The sequence below is a fragment of the Polypterus senegalus genome, chromosome 15 (assembly GCF_016835505.1).
Source record: "Polypterus senegalus isolate Bchr_013 chromosome 15, ASM1683550v1, whole genome shotgun sequence".
Taxonomy (NCBI): Eukaryota; Metazoa; Chordata; class Cladistia; order Polypteriformes; family Polypteridae; genus Polypterus; species Polypterus senegalus.
This window is the reverse complement of record NC_053168.1, coordinates 90632459-90648559: the sequence shown is the minus strand read 5'-3', so window position 1 is coordinate 90648559 and position 16101 is coordinate 90632459. Positions and strand designations below refer to the sequence as shown.

The window sequence follows — 16101 nt, the reverse complement described above, 5'->3', positions numbered from 1 at the left end:
AGTGGCAAAAGTGCCATTAAAACTAATACAGGCAGACGTGGAAACCGGGTTTTCTGATGAAATAACAATAACGTTTAAAACAGTATCGTTTACATGCAACAGATTTTGGCGAATCGTTTAAATGCAATTATTTGTATCCATTTATACACTCCTTATACGCTCCTTGAGAAAAAAACACATCATCTGAGCCAATCTCATCCCGAACAAACTGATTGATCAAAGATACACTGACAGTTTGCCCTAATGTCGGCCGTCGGATAACACACATAGCTACTTTGACCACCTTGACGGTACCCTCAGAATATGAGGGGCCAAACAGGCCATAAATCATATATTTCTGTGTGTAATCTATTGGTTTACGTGTGAACACTATTGGTTTATGAATATTTACTATCGGTTTGCGTGCATACTTAATTGGTTTGCCTGCGTACAATACTGGTTTCATTCATATAAACTATAATGGTTTGTGTCCGTATATTATCCGTTTGTACGTGTATGTCACTGGTTTGCATATGAACTATATTGATTTGAATGTGTATATCACTGGTTCCAGTACGTTTGTTATTGGTTTGTGAGTGAACTGCATTGGCTTACGCTTGCATGTTATCGGTTTGCGTATGAATTACATTGGCTTGCGTTCTGTGTCGGTCTAACAATGGATTTGCGTATGCACTATATTGGTTTCATGCACGTCTTATACTGGTTTCATGTGGGTAACCTGTCGATTTTGCGCTTGAACTCTATTGGTTGTATGTGTGCACTATGTCGGTTTCGCGTATGAAACATATTGGTTATGCGTGCGCACCCTATCGCAACTCTGTGTATGAACTATATCGGTTCTGCGTGTGAACTATATTGGTTGTTCACGTGATCTTCAGAGGAAATGGGCGGGGCAAGAAACAGGAACTCAAGGGCCGGTAGAGTCATGGAGTGTAAAGAGAAGTGTCTAGGAGACGCATCTGCGTTTAAGCGGCACTGTATATTTTTTCCGCACCATACGTTTGCGAAAGGACTTGGTGGTAATTATTACTATTTAACAGAATCTACCGTTGAGTCTGTAATGAACACAAGGCTGAAGTTAGGTACGTATTCGGCCGTCTTCTTATTCGGTCCCATCTACATGCTTGCTTGCAACCCGGAGCTGTACTTGTTCACACAATATTTGCAGAATTGTTACTTATTCTAAAGGCAAAATATTCAACATTTACGATTGACGTCATTATGCAACATAACATTTAGTCACTACTAGTTACATTTATTATGCCCGGTGACCCCACACCGCACAGACAGGTGAAGTGACTTGCTCAGGGTCACACCGTGTCAGTCTCAGAACTTGAGCCCACGAACAAAGGGTTGAAAGTGCAAAGCCATAACCGAAATGCTTGCACATCTATAACGTGTATATTAATTGACTAAAGTGTCCATTCTATGAAAAGCTAAACATTTTAACATTTAAGACCTGCATGGGTCAGTTACATCATATTGGGCCACCTTACCTTTCACAGTTTTGTGAAAAGACAGATGCGTTTTTTAAGATGCAGCGGAGTTTTGCTCCGCCCAGTGGGAGTATCAGGGTGAAACTGACAATGTATTCCCACTTCAAGATCAGATAAATGGGATTTACTGTGATATTTAATGGGCACTGTAAAGTGTTAAATGGCGTTGGGCCACCTTAATTTTCATAGTTTTGTGACATTGTCATATATATAACTTGTCCAGGACAGATTCCTTTGTTAAATTAGAGTTTAACAATTTTGACCCGTGCAGGACCAAAATGTGGAATATTTATTTTTTCAAATAATGGATCAGTCTGTAATGATGCCGATTAATGTACACGCTGTAGAATATTTTGCATCACTGTTATAATAGAATAAGAAGCTGCTTTGCAAAAGCTGTGTGAATAAGTAGCTGACTGCAAGCTTATACTGGGAGTAGCTGGGAGTGAATAAAATGCCAGCCGAATGCGAACCTAACTTCAGCCCTGTGATCATTTCAGAATTAAGGGAAAATACTGGTAAAAAGAATTACCACCAAGCCCTTTCACAAACATACAGTGATGTGCAAAAGTATTCAATCCCTTTAAAAGTCATACTAATTTTCTGCATGACAAAAGATTTGTCCACATATTTATCCATTTGTTTTTTTTAATGTGAACTCTTGTGTTGTAACAAAACATTATCAAACTCCAAATAACTTAACTAAAGAAAAACTCCAAAGTGATTGTTTTCCTAAGTATTCAAGCCCAACATCCATCCATCCATTTTCTAACCTGCTGAATCCGAATACAGGGTCACGGGGGTCTGCTGGAGCCAATCCCAGCCAACACAGGGCACAAGGCATATTCATACTTTGTCAAGAACCTTTTTGCTGCAGTAACAGCCTTCATTCTTTTGGGGTACATAAATATACCCCAGTTCTGCACATTGCTCAGGTGTGATTCTTCCCTATTCTTCTTGGCATGATTTCTAGGTACCCTCTATGTTGGTGGGATGGTATCTCTGAACAGCAGTTTTCAAACAGTGCCCCAGATTCTCAACAGGGTTAAGATCAGGGCTTTGACTTGGCCATTCCGAAACATTCACCTGTCTGTTTTTAGCCATCCCAGTGTCACTTTGGTCTAATGCTTAGGGTCATTGTCATCTTGAAAGCTTTAAATTCATAGTAGACTGAAATGAGTTCACTTCCAATATTGTGGTATTTGTGCCCATCTATTGTCCCTTCAACTCAGATTCTCAGTCCCAGCACATGAAAAAAATCCCCGAAGCAAGATGCTGCCACCACCATATTCCACTGTAGGTCTGGTGTTTCTTGTGGCATGGGCAGTGTTTGTTTTATGCCACACATTCTGTACCTCTTTGAAGTCTGAGAAAAAAAGTTCTATTTTAGTTTCATTTGACCATAAACTCTTCTCCCCACATTTAACTGGAAACACGCCATATGTGTTTTTATGTGGACCATCATAAGGAATGGGTTCCTTCTTGCCACCTTCCTGTAGAGGCCTGTTTAATGGAGCGCTCTTGAAATTGTGGACCCCTACACCTTCACTCCAGTTTCAGCCAAAAACCATTGCAAACATCTGAGAGTGACGTTTGGATTTCTAGTCTCCTCTCTCTCCAGTTGATGTCTAACTCTGATGTTCAGTCTTCAGGGACAGCCTGCTCTAGTAAGAGTCAGGGTGCTGTGATGAACCTTCAAATTTCTGATGATGGATCCAGCAGTGTGCAATGGGACATCAGACTCTTGATATTTTTATAATTATTTCCTGCTACCTTGTGCATTTCAATAACTTTGTTTCTCACATCAGCAGAATGCTCCTCTCTCTTGATTTTTTCAGTGACTGTCCAGCAAAGACTACGGCCCCTACGAAGGGGGCTTTTAATATCCAGAGAGAAAGGAGCACCTCATTATGTTTAATATGACTGTCAAATGTCTGCCACCTTTGTAATTAATTTGTCATTGGTGTAAACCTGGAGCTTCCAAAGCACAGAGGTTTAAAACTTATGTAAACACTAACTTTGGAGATTTTCTTCTTCAATTAAATGTCTACATAAAATAGTTTATTTTGACTTTGGAAATGTTTTGTTACAGCATAAGAAAAAATATGGAATGAATAAATATGTGTACAAATATTTTGTCTTGCATAAAATTATGACAACTTTCATGGGGATTGAATACTTTTGCACGTCACAGTATGTTTGTGAAAGGTTTTGGTGGTAATTATTTTTAAGTTAGGTGCACATTCAGCTGCCTTTTTATTCACTTCTAGCTACATCCAGTATAAGTTTACAGTCAGCTACTTATTCACAAACCTTCTTCTATATTAACAGCAAGGCAAAATATTCTACAGTGTGTACATTAATCCGCAAACTGATCCATTATTTGAAAAAATAAATATTTGAGATTTTCAACCAAAACTTGAACAGGTTGAAAATGTTAAACTCAACTTTAACAATGGAATCTGTCCTGGACAAGTTTATATTATCCTAATTAATATACATGTTGTAGATGTGCAAGCATTGTGGCGCAGTGTTTAAGACTGCACTTTTAAACTGAGGTCGTGGGTTCAAGTCCTGATAATGACACTATGTGACCATAAACAAGTCACTTCACCTGTCTGTGCAGCACTGGGCGAATCTAACCAGTAGTATCTAAATGTTGTATGTTGGATAAAGGCGTTAGTAAATGTAGAATATTTTGCCTTCAGAATGAATAACTGGTTTCAAAAGTTGTGTGAAAACGTACTGTGGCTGGGTGCGAGCAAACATGATCCTGGAAGCAAATAAGAAGACGGCCCAATACGTACCTAACTTCAGCCTTGTGTTCATTACAAACTCAAGGGTAGATTCTGTTAAATAGTAATAATTACCACCAAGTCCTTTTGCAGACGTATTGTTCGGAAAAAAATATACAGTGCCGTTTAAACGCAGATGCGTCTCCTAGACATTTCTCTTTACACTCCATGACTCTACCGGCCCCTGAGGTCCTGTTTCTTGCCCCGCCCATTTCCTCTGAAGATCACGTGAACAACCAATATAGTTCACACGCAGAACCGACATAGTTCATACACAGAGTTGCGCACGCATAACCAATATGTTTCATACGCGAAACCGACATAGTGCACACATACAACCAATAGAGTTCAAGCGCAAAATCGACAGGTTACCCACATGAAACCAATATAAGACATGCATGAAACCAATATAGTGCATACGCAAATCCATTGTTAGACCGTCACAGAACGCAAGCCAATGTAATTCATACGCAAACCGATAACATGCAAGCGTAAACCAATGCATTTCACTCACAAACCAATAACAAATAGTACTGGAACCAGTGATATACACATGCAAATCAATATAGTTCATATGCAAACCAGTGCTATGCATATACAAACGGATATAGTTCACACACAAACTGATAATATACGGACACGAACCAATATAGTTCAAATGAATGAAACCTGTATTGTACGCACGCAAACCAATTAAGTATGCATGCAAACCGATAGTAAATATTCATAAACCAATAGTGTTCACACGTAAACCAATAGATTACACACAGAAATATATGATTTATGGCCTGTTTGGCCCCTCATATCAGAAGGAATCATCAAACCTCCTTTGTGGTTGCTTTTATCATGATGCCGGTAGAGCATCTGTTACCAAACTAGCTTGGCACACATCACAGGACAGCTTTCTCAAAATCCCGTCTAAGGGCTACCTCCCACCGCTTCCTGAGGTGGATTTCTTTGGGAAACCTTTAAAGTTTAAGAAATGTTAACAGCTAACAACAATCTACATAGTTAGTGACTAAATACATTTAGCCAAAAAGTTGTTTGGAGGCTCACTTGAGCACATAAATACATAGCTTTGCTATAAAATGGGATTTTCTAATGGCCAAATATAACCAAAGCAATTGTTCAGCCTTACCTATGAAATGTAATCCCTTGGGATCTGGTTTGGAGTGTACAGTGGTTCGTACAATCCCAAGCAGCACATGTGTGAGGCATCTTTATCCATTACTTCACTCCACAGCAGTGCCACTCACAATATGGTGGCGACGTTGACGCATGATGCTGCTGGTCATGTGGCGTCTAGTAATTCTATGTCTATAGACAGGATAAAAACCTTCTTTTCTTTTTCTTGTTAATTTACTGGCGGTTGGCAAAAAACTATTTGGTGCACTACCGCTACCATCTGGCATGGAATGTAGATCAGAACATTCTCACTACTATGCCCTCTCACTCAATAGTATCCTTCAAAAATTGTGATAGAAAATGATGCATCTCCCAATTTCTTCTGCAAAATATCTTCCAAGATAAGATTCACTTTCACTTCCATGAGGTTTTCAACCTAAAATCTGCTATCCTCATCAAACTTCCGACTTTGTAATGTCACATGTTCTATTGTTTCTGCTTTTCCACAATATCCACGTAAGCTTATTTGATGTTTTCTTATCCTATAAAACAAACTGTTTAAACCAGTGTGTCCAAATCTACATATTGTTATCAATCATTCGTCATTTCTGTTTCTCCTTCTGCATCTCATTTCTCACACTGTCCTCTGAACTCTGTAATACCATCATTCCTTTCTTTCTTCCTCCCATTGTTTTCCCACCTTTCCTTCATCATTAGTTTATCACTTCATATTTACTCAGACTACCTCTGACTGTATTTGCTTGTATTTTGTAGATTCTTTTGCAATTTTAACTGCTTTTTTATTGCCTTTAATACCAATATATGCTTGTATCCATGAAAATGTTTATTTCTGGCATATAATTTAAGATAAATAGAGATTAACTTGACTCTGAACAGATTACTAATCTTATTGGACCAACTTCTTCAATCCATTGTAGTAATGCAATCATTTCTCCTGCATAGACGGATATCCCATTACTGATTCATTCATAGACGTAACTCTGGAACAATGACCACTACTCCTATTTTATTGTCTAAATCCTTTGATGCAGCTATATAAATCTGTACATATGAGGGATATTCATCAATGCATTCCTGTACAGTATATGCACTGAAAATTAATTCTTTATCATTGTCATTTTGTCTAAAAGTGCAAAATCTACAATCACACCTGGAAGTAGGTTGTATTGCAGGTAATGGTATTGTTGGAGTAATGTTTAATTTGTCTGCCATGTGTTCTTTTGCTTTTTGCGTAACTTCCCACCCAAAACTTTTCATTTTCATCCCATCTTTCTCCCAACAAGGTTTCAATGTTTCCTTGGTTGGATGATCTGGACCAGGGATCGCCAAGTCTGGTCCTGGAGGACCACCATGGCTGCAGGTTTTCATTCTAACCCTTTTAATTGAGTGCCCTGTTTGTGCTGTTAACTTCTTGTGAATTCATTTTAATCAAATTGGTTTTTTAAGATTTGTTCTCCTAAATTTCTTCATCGTTCCTCTGAATTGCATCATTGTTTTTCCTTAAATGGCACCCAAACAGCAATGAAATGTGAAGTGAGGGAGCCAACAGAAGACCAATTAAGTCAGGGCCTGAAACTCCAACCAATTTCACTCCAACCAGCTGCTTAATGAGGTGCCAATTCCTGTCATTAATTAAGTCTGTCCTTTAATTTCATGGCTTGTTGCTGCTCTCATGGTGCATTAACAGACATTTCTGAAATTTTTGATTTTCTCTTTCTAAGAGCACTGTTCAAATGTTTTAGGGACTTGAGCAGATCGACATGGCTCTTGTTCAGAAAACAGATGCCACTTGGTTGTTTCACAATAATTAAGATTATATATATATGTAGGTTTCACGTTTCTGTTATCATTTTAGCCCTAAAATAGTGACTTAACACCAGGGACCTCTTTTACTGACCTTAAGGTTGGTGTTTGGGTGAAGGGAAGGTCGACATTCCTGAGACCTTCATCTTTCTTTATTTTCAGATATTGTATGATGGACACCAGTTGTTTTGGCTCATTTTGTATTTCATTATTGCTTGGCTGCTAATTAAGGAAAAATAAATAAGTCTTTAAGAGAAAAGCAATTAAAATTATTTGAAAAGAAGTTAATTAGCAGCAAAAACAGGTCTCTCATTCAAAAAGGGTTAGAATGAAAACCTACAGCCATGGTGGTCCTCCGGGACTGGAGTTGGCGACCCCTGATCTGGATTATGGCCCAGTAATTAATTTTCAATTGTTCTCTTCTACTTTCTAGAGGCATTATCCCCATCTCCACTTGCATTGCTGCTGTGTGTGTTTTCTCAAAATCTGATATTGAATATGGTCAAGTTGGTTTTTTTTCAGGGATGTACTAGAAGCTGTGCTGTATACCATACAACCATAATCTAATATTGGTATATCTATTGTTTTCAAAGCTAATCTGTTTCCTCCCCATTTAGTTCTCACTACATACCTCATTGTGTTTATTTTTTTTTTTTACATGTGTCCACAATTTTCTGTACATTTACATTCCAAGTAACTTTTTCATCAAACCATATGCTTAAAAAAATCAAGTTCCTCACTCTCTGTAATTTCTTGTTATAGTTTTACCACAATACTAATTCTTTTCCTTGTAAATACCACTACTTTTGTTTTTTTCCACTGAATATTTGTTGTACTAGGGTGTTGTACCGTGTTAGCCATTATGGATGTAATGAGAAGTCTGAGTTGCCTCGAAAGCTGCATATTGTAACCTTTTTTGTTAGGCAATAAAAGGTGTCATCAGGGATGTTCTAAAGCATACACGAACTACGCATCCGTGAAGGGGGCCCCCGGCCTGGCCCCACTTACAATTTTTTTTTTTTTTTTGTCAGGCTGTGGGCCTGGGGCCCCTGTCATGCCCCCTGGCATTGCAGCCATCTGTGCCAGTCCCTCACGTCGTATGTCACGATACCCTTCTTCATCCTAAATTGTATCGTTCTTTTCCAGACGTTTTATTAGAACACCTTCCTGAGCTACGGAGGGGCTCCGCCCCCCGGACCCCCCTCCATGTGGGCCTGAACATTTCTGAACCGCGCTGGGCCCCCAAACTGCTAGGAATGGCCCTGGTGTCATTTTGCTTGACTTACCACTGAATATTTGAAACCCCGTTTGTAAGACCACTAACAAACTCAATATTTCGCCACATCCTCCAAATTGTCTGCAAAAATGGATAATCCCATTTTATTTTATATTTCCATAAATACATAATTTATCATTATTGAGAACAAAGGACGAAAATCTGGTCTGAAGGAGGACAGCAGCCTCCAATCTGATAGTATTTGCGACTCAAAAGCGCCTTTCCTGCTGTATCTCGAAAACCTGTCGAAAATTAACGGACCACTATTTTGCCTGCCCCTTCCCGTGATTCGTCCCTCACCCCCACTGACCTTTATTGTCACCCGTCTTATCCCATTTTTCTTGTATTCACACAAATTATGACGTTGTCCGTCCAGTTGTCTGCTGTCATTTTGTTCATACAATGGGAAAAATGTAACTTGCATATCCATACAGTGTCTGCAGCCTGGAAACGTGTGCCATTCAACAGAGTCTATAGCTGTATTACATTTTCTTAAGAGTCGCTCTCACGTGTGTTGTATTCACCCGTTTCTTCATTTTTTTTTATAAACAAAAAACGGCAATGCGACAGTAAGTATAATAAATCAATGTATATCTTTAAAATCTGTACATCAATTGTTGAACTCAATTTAATACATTAGTTTGTTAATCTGTTTTAATTAGAACTAAGACTACTTTGTTCAACTCCTTACTAAATATAATACAAGAAAATGGACTCCAGAAAATGTACATTTAGTAATAAAAATGACAAAGTGACAACTAAGAACTTTACCTTATTTTATTTGGTAATTTTAGCTTTATTCTTCGGTCTTTTTAAACGTTTTGCTAAAGGTATAGCAAACCAATTAACGTGAGTTTGAACACTTTAATTAATAAAATCTTTCAAAAACACGTTACATTTACTAAATACCAAAAGAGTAGGGTATTTGCGGCAATCTGTTGTGCATGTATCTATAGTAATCTCAAGTTCTTCAATGATATTTTATAGCAACAAACAAATCGTCCCTCTTCCAGTTCAGGGGCATTTTGTGAAAGTTAACAAGACTTCACACTAATAAATAAATAGACGCGTGTAGAAAAGTACAGTTAAATTCTTACTTTCGTGTGCTAATAAACCTGCAACGTGTTGAGCAACTCTTCATTAGTTCAGCACTTGATAATGGACTGATGAAGAAGAGCCTATTGAAATAGGTGTAATTCGCTATAAAATGCAGTTCTCACAAACCAAAATATGAAACTGCATGAGCAACCTCAAATGCCATTTTGAGAAATCAAATATAAAGAATACGACAAACTGGATAATTTTTCAACAACCGTTGAAACAAAACAAAAAGCAAGGATGTGCTCAATTCGCAAATGTGATGGGGTGAAAATATGAATAGTTTTACTTCTGATGAAAACAAATTTTAGGGATTACAATACAACCGTTTTTTTGTTATCAAATGATTTTCCGCAGTAGATACAAGTGTTGATTATATTATCTTAACGCTTTGATATGTTCCATTGGCTGTAGACTGGACTGTCTTTTTTTCTTTCATAGAGCATGTGTGTTAGATTATGTTGTTACAACAATAAATAAACTAAAATTATTTTTAAAAAGTTTTGAAACCTTCATACCACATTGTACGTTTTATAGGAAACTTTAGAGCTTATAGAACTGACATTTATTTACAGATCATATTCCCGTCTCTTAACACTGCTCATCGTAGAATCATATACATGACTTCTCTGTGCATTACAAGGGGATGGACAATCTCAAATATAAAATATATTAAGAAAAATTAATTAATTGTAATTTTATTTATGAGAAGTCAACGTGACGTCAATGTTTCTTTGCTTTTCATCCTTGTCATTTTAATGAAATACACATGAAATAGCATTAATCTTGCCAGTTTTTAAAATTCACAGGTGTGGAAATATCATTTTCGGGTTAAATTATTTTTGCCATCTTTTGTGTTATACTTTTAACAGTTGAAACAACAAATTATCGAGTCTTAAAATCTCATAGGAACGATTTAAATGGCAATTTGCAAATCTTCGTTTATTCTTATCTTTACGCAAACATTCTAAATGGAAAGAGCTCGATTGTCGATACCACTTGTGTTAGGGCATTCTGGGTGAGCGGAAGTGTGTTTACGTCATCCTCCATGGCGACGATGACGCTTCTACTCAATCTGTACAGATTGATGTTATTTGTTTTCTTACAAACTTGTTTTTCCTGTTCTGAACAGTTTGCCATAAGGTTTCAGGAGCTCTCGCTTTGCGGAAATGTGGAATATTTTGACATTTCTAGTCTTGCTTGCGAGCGTTGCGGGCACAATCAGATTAGAAGTTCCAGTGGTAAGTGCCTGTGCATGTGCAAGAAACATCCTAATCGCCCATTCAGTTTTAATGGAGTTCATTCATATTGATAAGTTTATCACACGGTTTAGTCTCACTTCCCAAACAATTTACATAGCAGGTTAATTAGCGTCAGTAGTTTGGTCTAGTATAAGCAAGTGTGATGGTATGCTTTTGTGTGTGTGTGTGTGTGTGTGTGTGTGTGTGTGTGTGTGTGTGTGTGTGTGTTCTGTGTTCTGTGGTAGAGTGGCATTCTGTCAGAATTGCTGCTCCACAGATTCCAACAACGAATTATAGGCTTTTCCATTCAATTACATTTTAGACCTTTAAATATTTTAGATAATTTAGTCTTTTTGGTTGTCTTAACCTTTGTATAACGCTACACTTAAAGTCTGCAGTTGTCACTAATTTATCGTTTTATCGTTGTGCTTACGCTTCAGGTACGTTTTGCATTTGCCAACCAGGGTATAAACTGACTTATTACAATGGAGGAGAAATCATATGCCATAAATGTGGTGAAAATAAAACGGTGAGTATTATTTGTTTAGACCAATGGTTCTCAAATTAAGTCCTGGGAACCCTATGTGGTTGTTGGATGTTGTTCATGGCATTTTCCCAATAAGTGAGTGATTTTATCTTTAACTGATTTAATTTAATAATTTGGTCTTTAATTTTCATCTCTTATTTCGCATTCATAAAAACACATCTTTTTGTTACAGCTTTAAATTCTTACCTCATTTGTTGTTTGTCTGTTTGCCCTTTTCTGCATAGTTTGCTCCCATAATTATATTATAGTATTGGCAACTAATAAGCTGAAATGATGCAATTACCTCAGTCTCAGATGTAGTAATTTACTCATTATTAAATAATGCATTAAATAACCACAATACCTGGAAAAGCAGAATGAAAATCATGATGAAGAAAATCTTAAAAATCTAAGTAAAAAATATAATTTTACCCTTGTAACATGTATAAAAACATGGTACATTCTAATAAATATTTACCAGACTTTTAAAGTTTTGTAATTTCTACAATAAAACACATAATCTGGGAAAAATCAGTTTGCATGGTTAAGCTAGGAATCCAATAAAAACAGAAGCTGTTTGGCACAAAAATCAGCATCCACGTGAGGTCTCCAGGACTACGTTTGAGGTCCACTGGTTTTAACTGTGATTAACAAGCGCACCATTGTTTCAGTGTCAGATATGCCAACTGCAGTTGCCAATCTTGTTGCATGACCATATCAGTTTAAATACTGAAAACTGTTGGCAGTGTCACTTTTGGTGAATGTGTGCTGACCTTCCAGCACAGGTGTGCTCACCCCTTTTTGTGACATCTAATAACATACAGCCTGATGAAGCCAGCACCAGCAGTGTATGAAGTGGTAACAGGTATGGAGAGTTCATCCACAGTCTTGGCATTGTTGTTCTTTTTTCCACACTGTTGTTGTGCATAAAAACATGCAACATCAGATTTATTGAGCTTCTCTTCTGTTTGTGAAGTCTGAATATCAGCCTAAAAGACATATAACTATGACCTACAAGAAGTGAATGTGTCTGGTTTAAGTATAGAAAAAAGAGGAAATAAAAGCAGTGAGGGAATACAATACTTGATTCCAAAATCCTTGAATTAGTGTTTCTCTAAATTATCCAACATTCAGCATTATGTTTCAGTCAACTATTGAAAAGACTTAATCTTGCTTTGCAAGTAGCACTAGGAACTAAACTAACCCTGGTTTATGTCTTGTACCAATTACGTTTTTCCAGAGTTCTTCTGTGAATTTTTTAGCTAGTTGAGGTCATGATGACAACATTACTTTTTTCTTTTTCTTTCTAGCCTTTATTATTTAAATGCAAATTCTTAAATGCATTTTCTCAAACATTAGATTTAGCTGTTTGGGTATGTTCTGTTGCAATACTTGGTTTTTTTTTTTTTTGTGCAAAGGGTTTAACATTGTATAGTGAATTTGAGGTTTGAGATTTGTTTTCAGGAGGAGCCATAAAAGAAAAACTGATCTACTCTATACATTATCTTTCATTAGTCTAGAAAAGATATGACGTCTTTTGGACAGGTTACTGCATCTGTGAAGTGTGCTACAAAAGGACTGTGTTGAAACATACCTGCTTCATTGGCTCTCACAGTCCAGTAGAGTTAATGTAAAAATCCTATGTTGTTCTTTTCTACAGGCATAAAATGACTTAATTGAGATTAAAGGCAGAGAAATATGAACATTCCATAAAAGGTCTGATTCTGCCACACTGAACAAGAATCTCAGGTGACATTATGTAGGATTAAGTATATTGCACATTTTTGGTCAGCAACATTACATACAGTTAATCTTATACTTTACTTTTTTGTTACAGTTGTCTTTGTGTTGACCAAGGTTAAACCATAACACTTTATTTCTGATTCAGTTCACGTTCAGCATTTGATGCAATTTGAACTATTGGTCTCTTCTATGTTTTGGTGAAATAGATGAACATTTTCATTCATTCATTCAGGTTGAAAATAACTTGATGTTGATTTTATGTCTCTACCTTTTGTACAGAGAAAATATATTATGATGACTTTTTATATCCATTGTTTCATTCCCAAATTTTGAATCCCTCTGTGCCAGAATTTTCATTTCACTCTAAAAGTGATTTGTGCATTTGTAATGTTTCATTTAACTTTTAGAAGTAACTATCCTTTCAGCTAGGTGACAGGTGTTTTTTTTAGGAAGAGCTGCTATACGTGAAGTTGCAGGTTACAGAGACAAGAAAATACTACACAAAGGAGTTGCAATCAAAATATTTTGGATCTGTACTATGTATGCAGTCCAGATGTGAATCTATTTTTACTGCACTTGTTCACTGTCATCTAAGTCTTAACTGATCTATTTGTTCAGAGTTTTTATTGACCCAATTCAGGCGTTCTCTTATTTTTCTTAAATAGAGTAATTTACCTTATTTTTACTAATATTTAAAGAATTGATTTAAACAGTCTTGCAGTGGAGACAGCTTTAATGCTAAGACCAGCTTTAGGAATCCATGATTTTACAGTATATGTTTGTAGAATATGTTAAAGGAGAATTTAGACTATCTAATCATTCATTTTCTCAAAGTAGAAACAAACCTTGGCTGGAGAGGCATTTAATCACAGGGTAAAACTCACACACACATCCACAATCATGCATTCACAGACTACTTTAGAATCACTAAAACACATCTTTTTGGGATTTCAGTGATTAATTACAGTTAATCAGCAGAGGTGTGGTGGTTAGTCAATAATATTAGTCTTGATAGATGACATCTTGTGCAATAGCGTACATGTACAATTAAGGTCTTATGTTGAATTTTTGTGTTCTACCTTTTTTTACCTATTTCTTCTTATCCTTTTTTTAAAATTATATTTTATTTATATTTTGACACAGCAGGGACTGCATCTAATTTCATTGTATTTGTTACAATGACAAGAAAGAGATTCTGATTCTCAAAAGTAGTGAATTTTATGGATATGTGAGATTAAGTTAGTTTTATAAACACAAGTGAAAAATTTGAAATTGTGCAGCATTTTATTTCAGACTTCTAAAATGTTCTCAGTATAATACTAGCATGGTATAAATTAAAACTTCAAACTATTTACTCAAAGATGGCCCTAATTTGAACTTTCTCTCGATCAGCAGAATATTAAATAAGTTTATTTTATTTGTTTCATTTTTTATAAATTGTATTTTTTAACTAAGATTTATGTGTGGCTCTATTTTCACTACATACTATATTTGTATGTATTTATTTGCAAAAGCATTGCATATGTAATCTTTATGCTTTAAAATGTATTCTTGTTTTTTGTTTAAAATGCCATATAAATATGTGCCATGAAAGGCGCTGTATAAAATACATTTTATTTGCCCTGCTGACATTTGTAGTTGAGGTGTCAGCAATGACTCTGTTAATGAAGAATTTCTTACAAGGGAGAAAAAAATATGTAGGTTTTATGCATGAACACTAATTTTATTCTGAGCCTATAAACACAGTGTAAAGAAGTTTGCTTGATTAGTAAATTGTATCAGAGCAAGCAAGGTCAAATGAATGTGTCAATCCAGGTGTCTGATGGATGAGCGTCCTGATCTCATAAATGCAAGACTTTTAATTATAAAAAGTATCAAAAATATAGGGGATCTATTATAATGTGAGAAGCAATTTATTGAAGTCATTTAAAGATTTTTTGTGTGTAAAATTGCATTAGATACATTCTGTTGGACATAATACTGAATTGAAATCAGCTGCAGGTAAATGGTAGCAAGTTACAAATTGCCTCTATCATACATTTTAAGAGAAAGAGACAGAGACTCTCAATAATTTAAATATTCTTTTTAGTTGTGTAGGAATAATTGCTTTATTTGTCCTAAGTGAAAATTAGTTAAGGACATTATTTTGCTCTGGGCAAGTGTGAAATGCTTTAATCTATTCAATCACTTTTTGAATATGATAGACAGTGGTAGGAATGTGATGTAGAAGAGCATTTCTCCATCTTAAGGTATATAGTCACACTATAACTTTTATTACATTTACAAATTATGGTGCCACATCTGGGAAATTCACTTCATGCTAAAAGACTTGGTTGAGTATTATTATTTTTTGTTTATACTAGGGTGTTTTGCCCCCTGCTCACTTCGCTCATCAACCTCTGGGCCTGCACTACGTGCTAACCTCTTTGCAGTTCTGCCACATAATAGAACTAACTATTTTACATTACAGCGACAATGAATGGCATATCAAGATCTCCTTTGTTGTCTGTTATCCTTGGAAGATTTACTACATTACCTTTGTTGGATACATCCTTCTTTCTACAGTAATTCATGCGGTGGAAGATTGGACGGTGTTAACGGTTATAGATATTCTTTGGGATAATGTAAGTTGTAGTTTTCATGTTCTGCACGATCACCACCAACTGTTTCAGCATAGTCTATTGATAAACATTTAACCAATTTACCATGTAATCGATCGACATTTTTGGTGTTAATTCATTTGACTCCATCGTTTCTCAGTGCTAGAATTGTCCGTGTACTCATTTTTTCTCTTGATAACCCTTCGTGATGAAATTCTTCAATAAGCTTTGGACATAATACGTCTTCTTTAATTGGGAACTTAAAGTGAGCAAAATGTTAAAATTTATGAGCTAAGAGAGCAGGAACTGTGTCTGACAAAAGCATTCACACAAATGAGAGGTGAGAGTACCGTGTGCGTGGTTGTATATGGTTGAGA

At 36.2% G+C, this 16101-nt stretch overlaps 1 protein-coding gene across 3 annotated transcripts in view; it reads left to right on the top strand.

Moving 5' to 3' along the window:
• The first annotated feature begins 10613 nt into the window (after positions 1 to 10613).
• tmem67 (transmembrane protein 67) overlaps positions 10614 to 16101 on the top strand; it is a 160888-nt gene continuing 155400 nt past the window's right edge. Inside the window, exons 1-2 of one of the 3 annotated variants that reach the window (XR_005630735.1) lie at positions 10614 to 10855; positions 11296 to 11384. Coding sequence is in view for 2 of the 3 variants with exons in the window: in XM_039737301.1 (XP_039593235.1) it covers positions 10663 to 10855; positions 11296 to 11384 (282 nt within the window). In the remaining variant the exon portion in view is untranslated. The remainder of the gene's footprint in view (positions 10856 to 11295; positions 11385 to 16101) is intronic. The other 2 variants (XM_039737301.1, XM_039737302.1) reach the window with 2 other exon arrangements.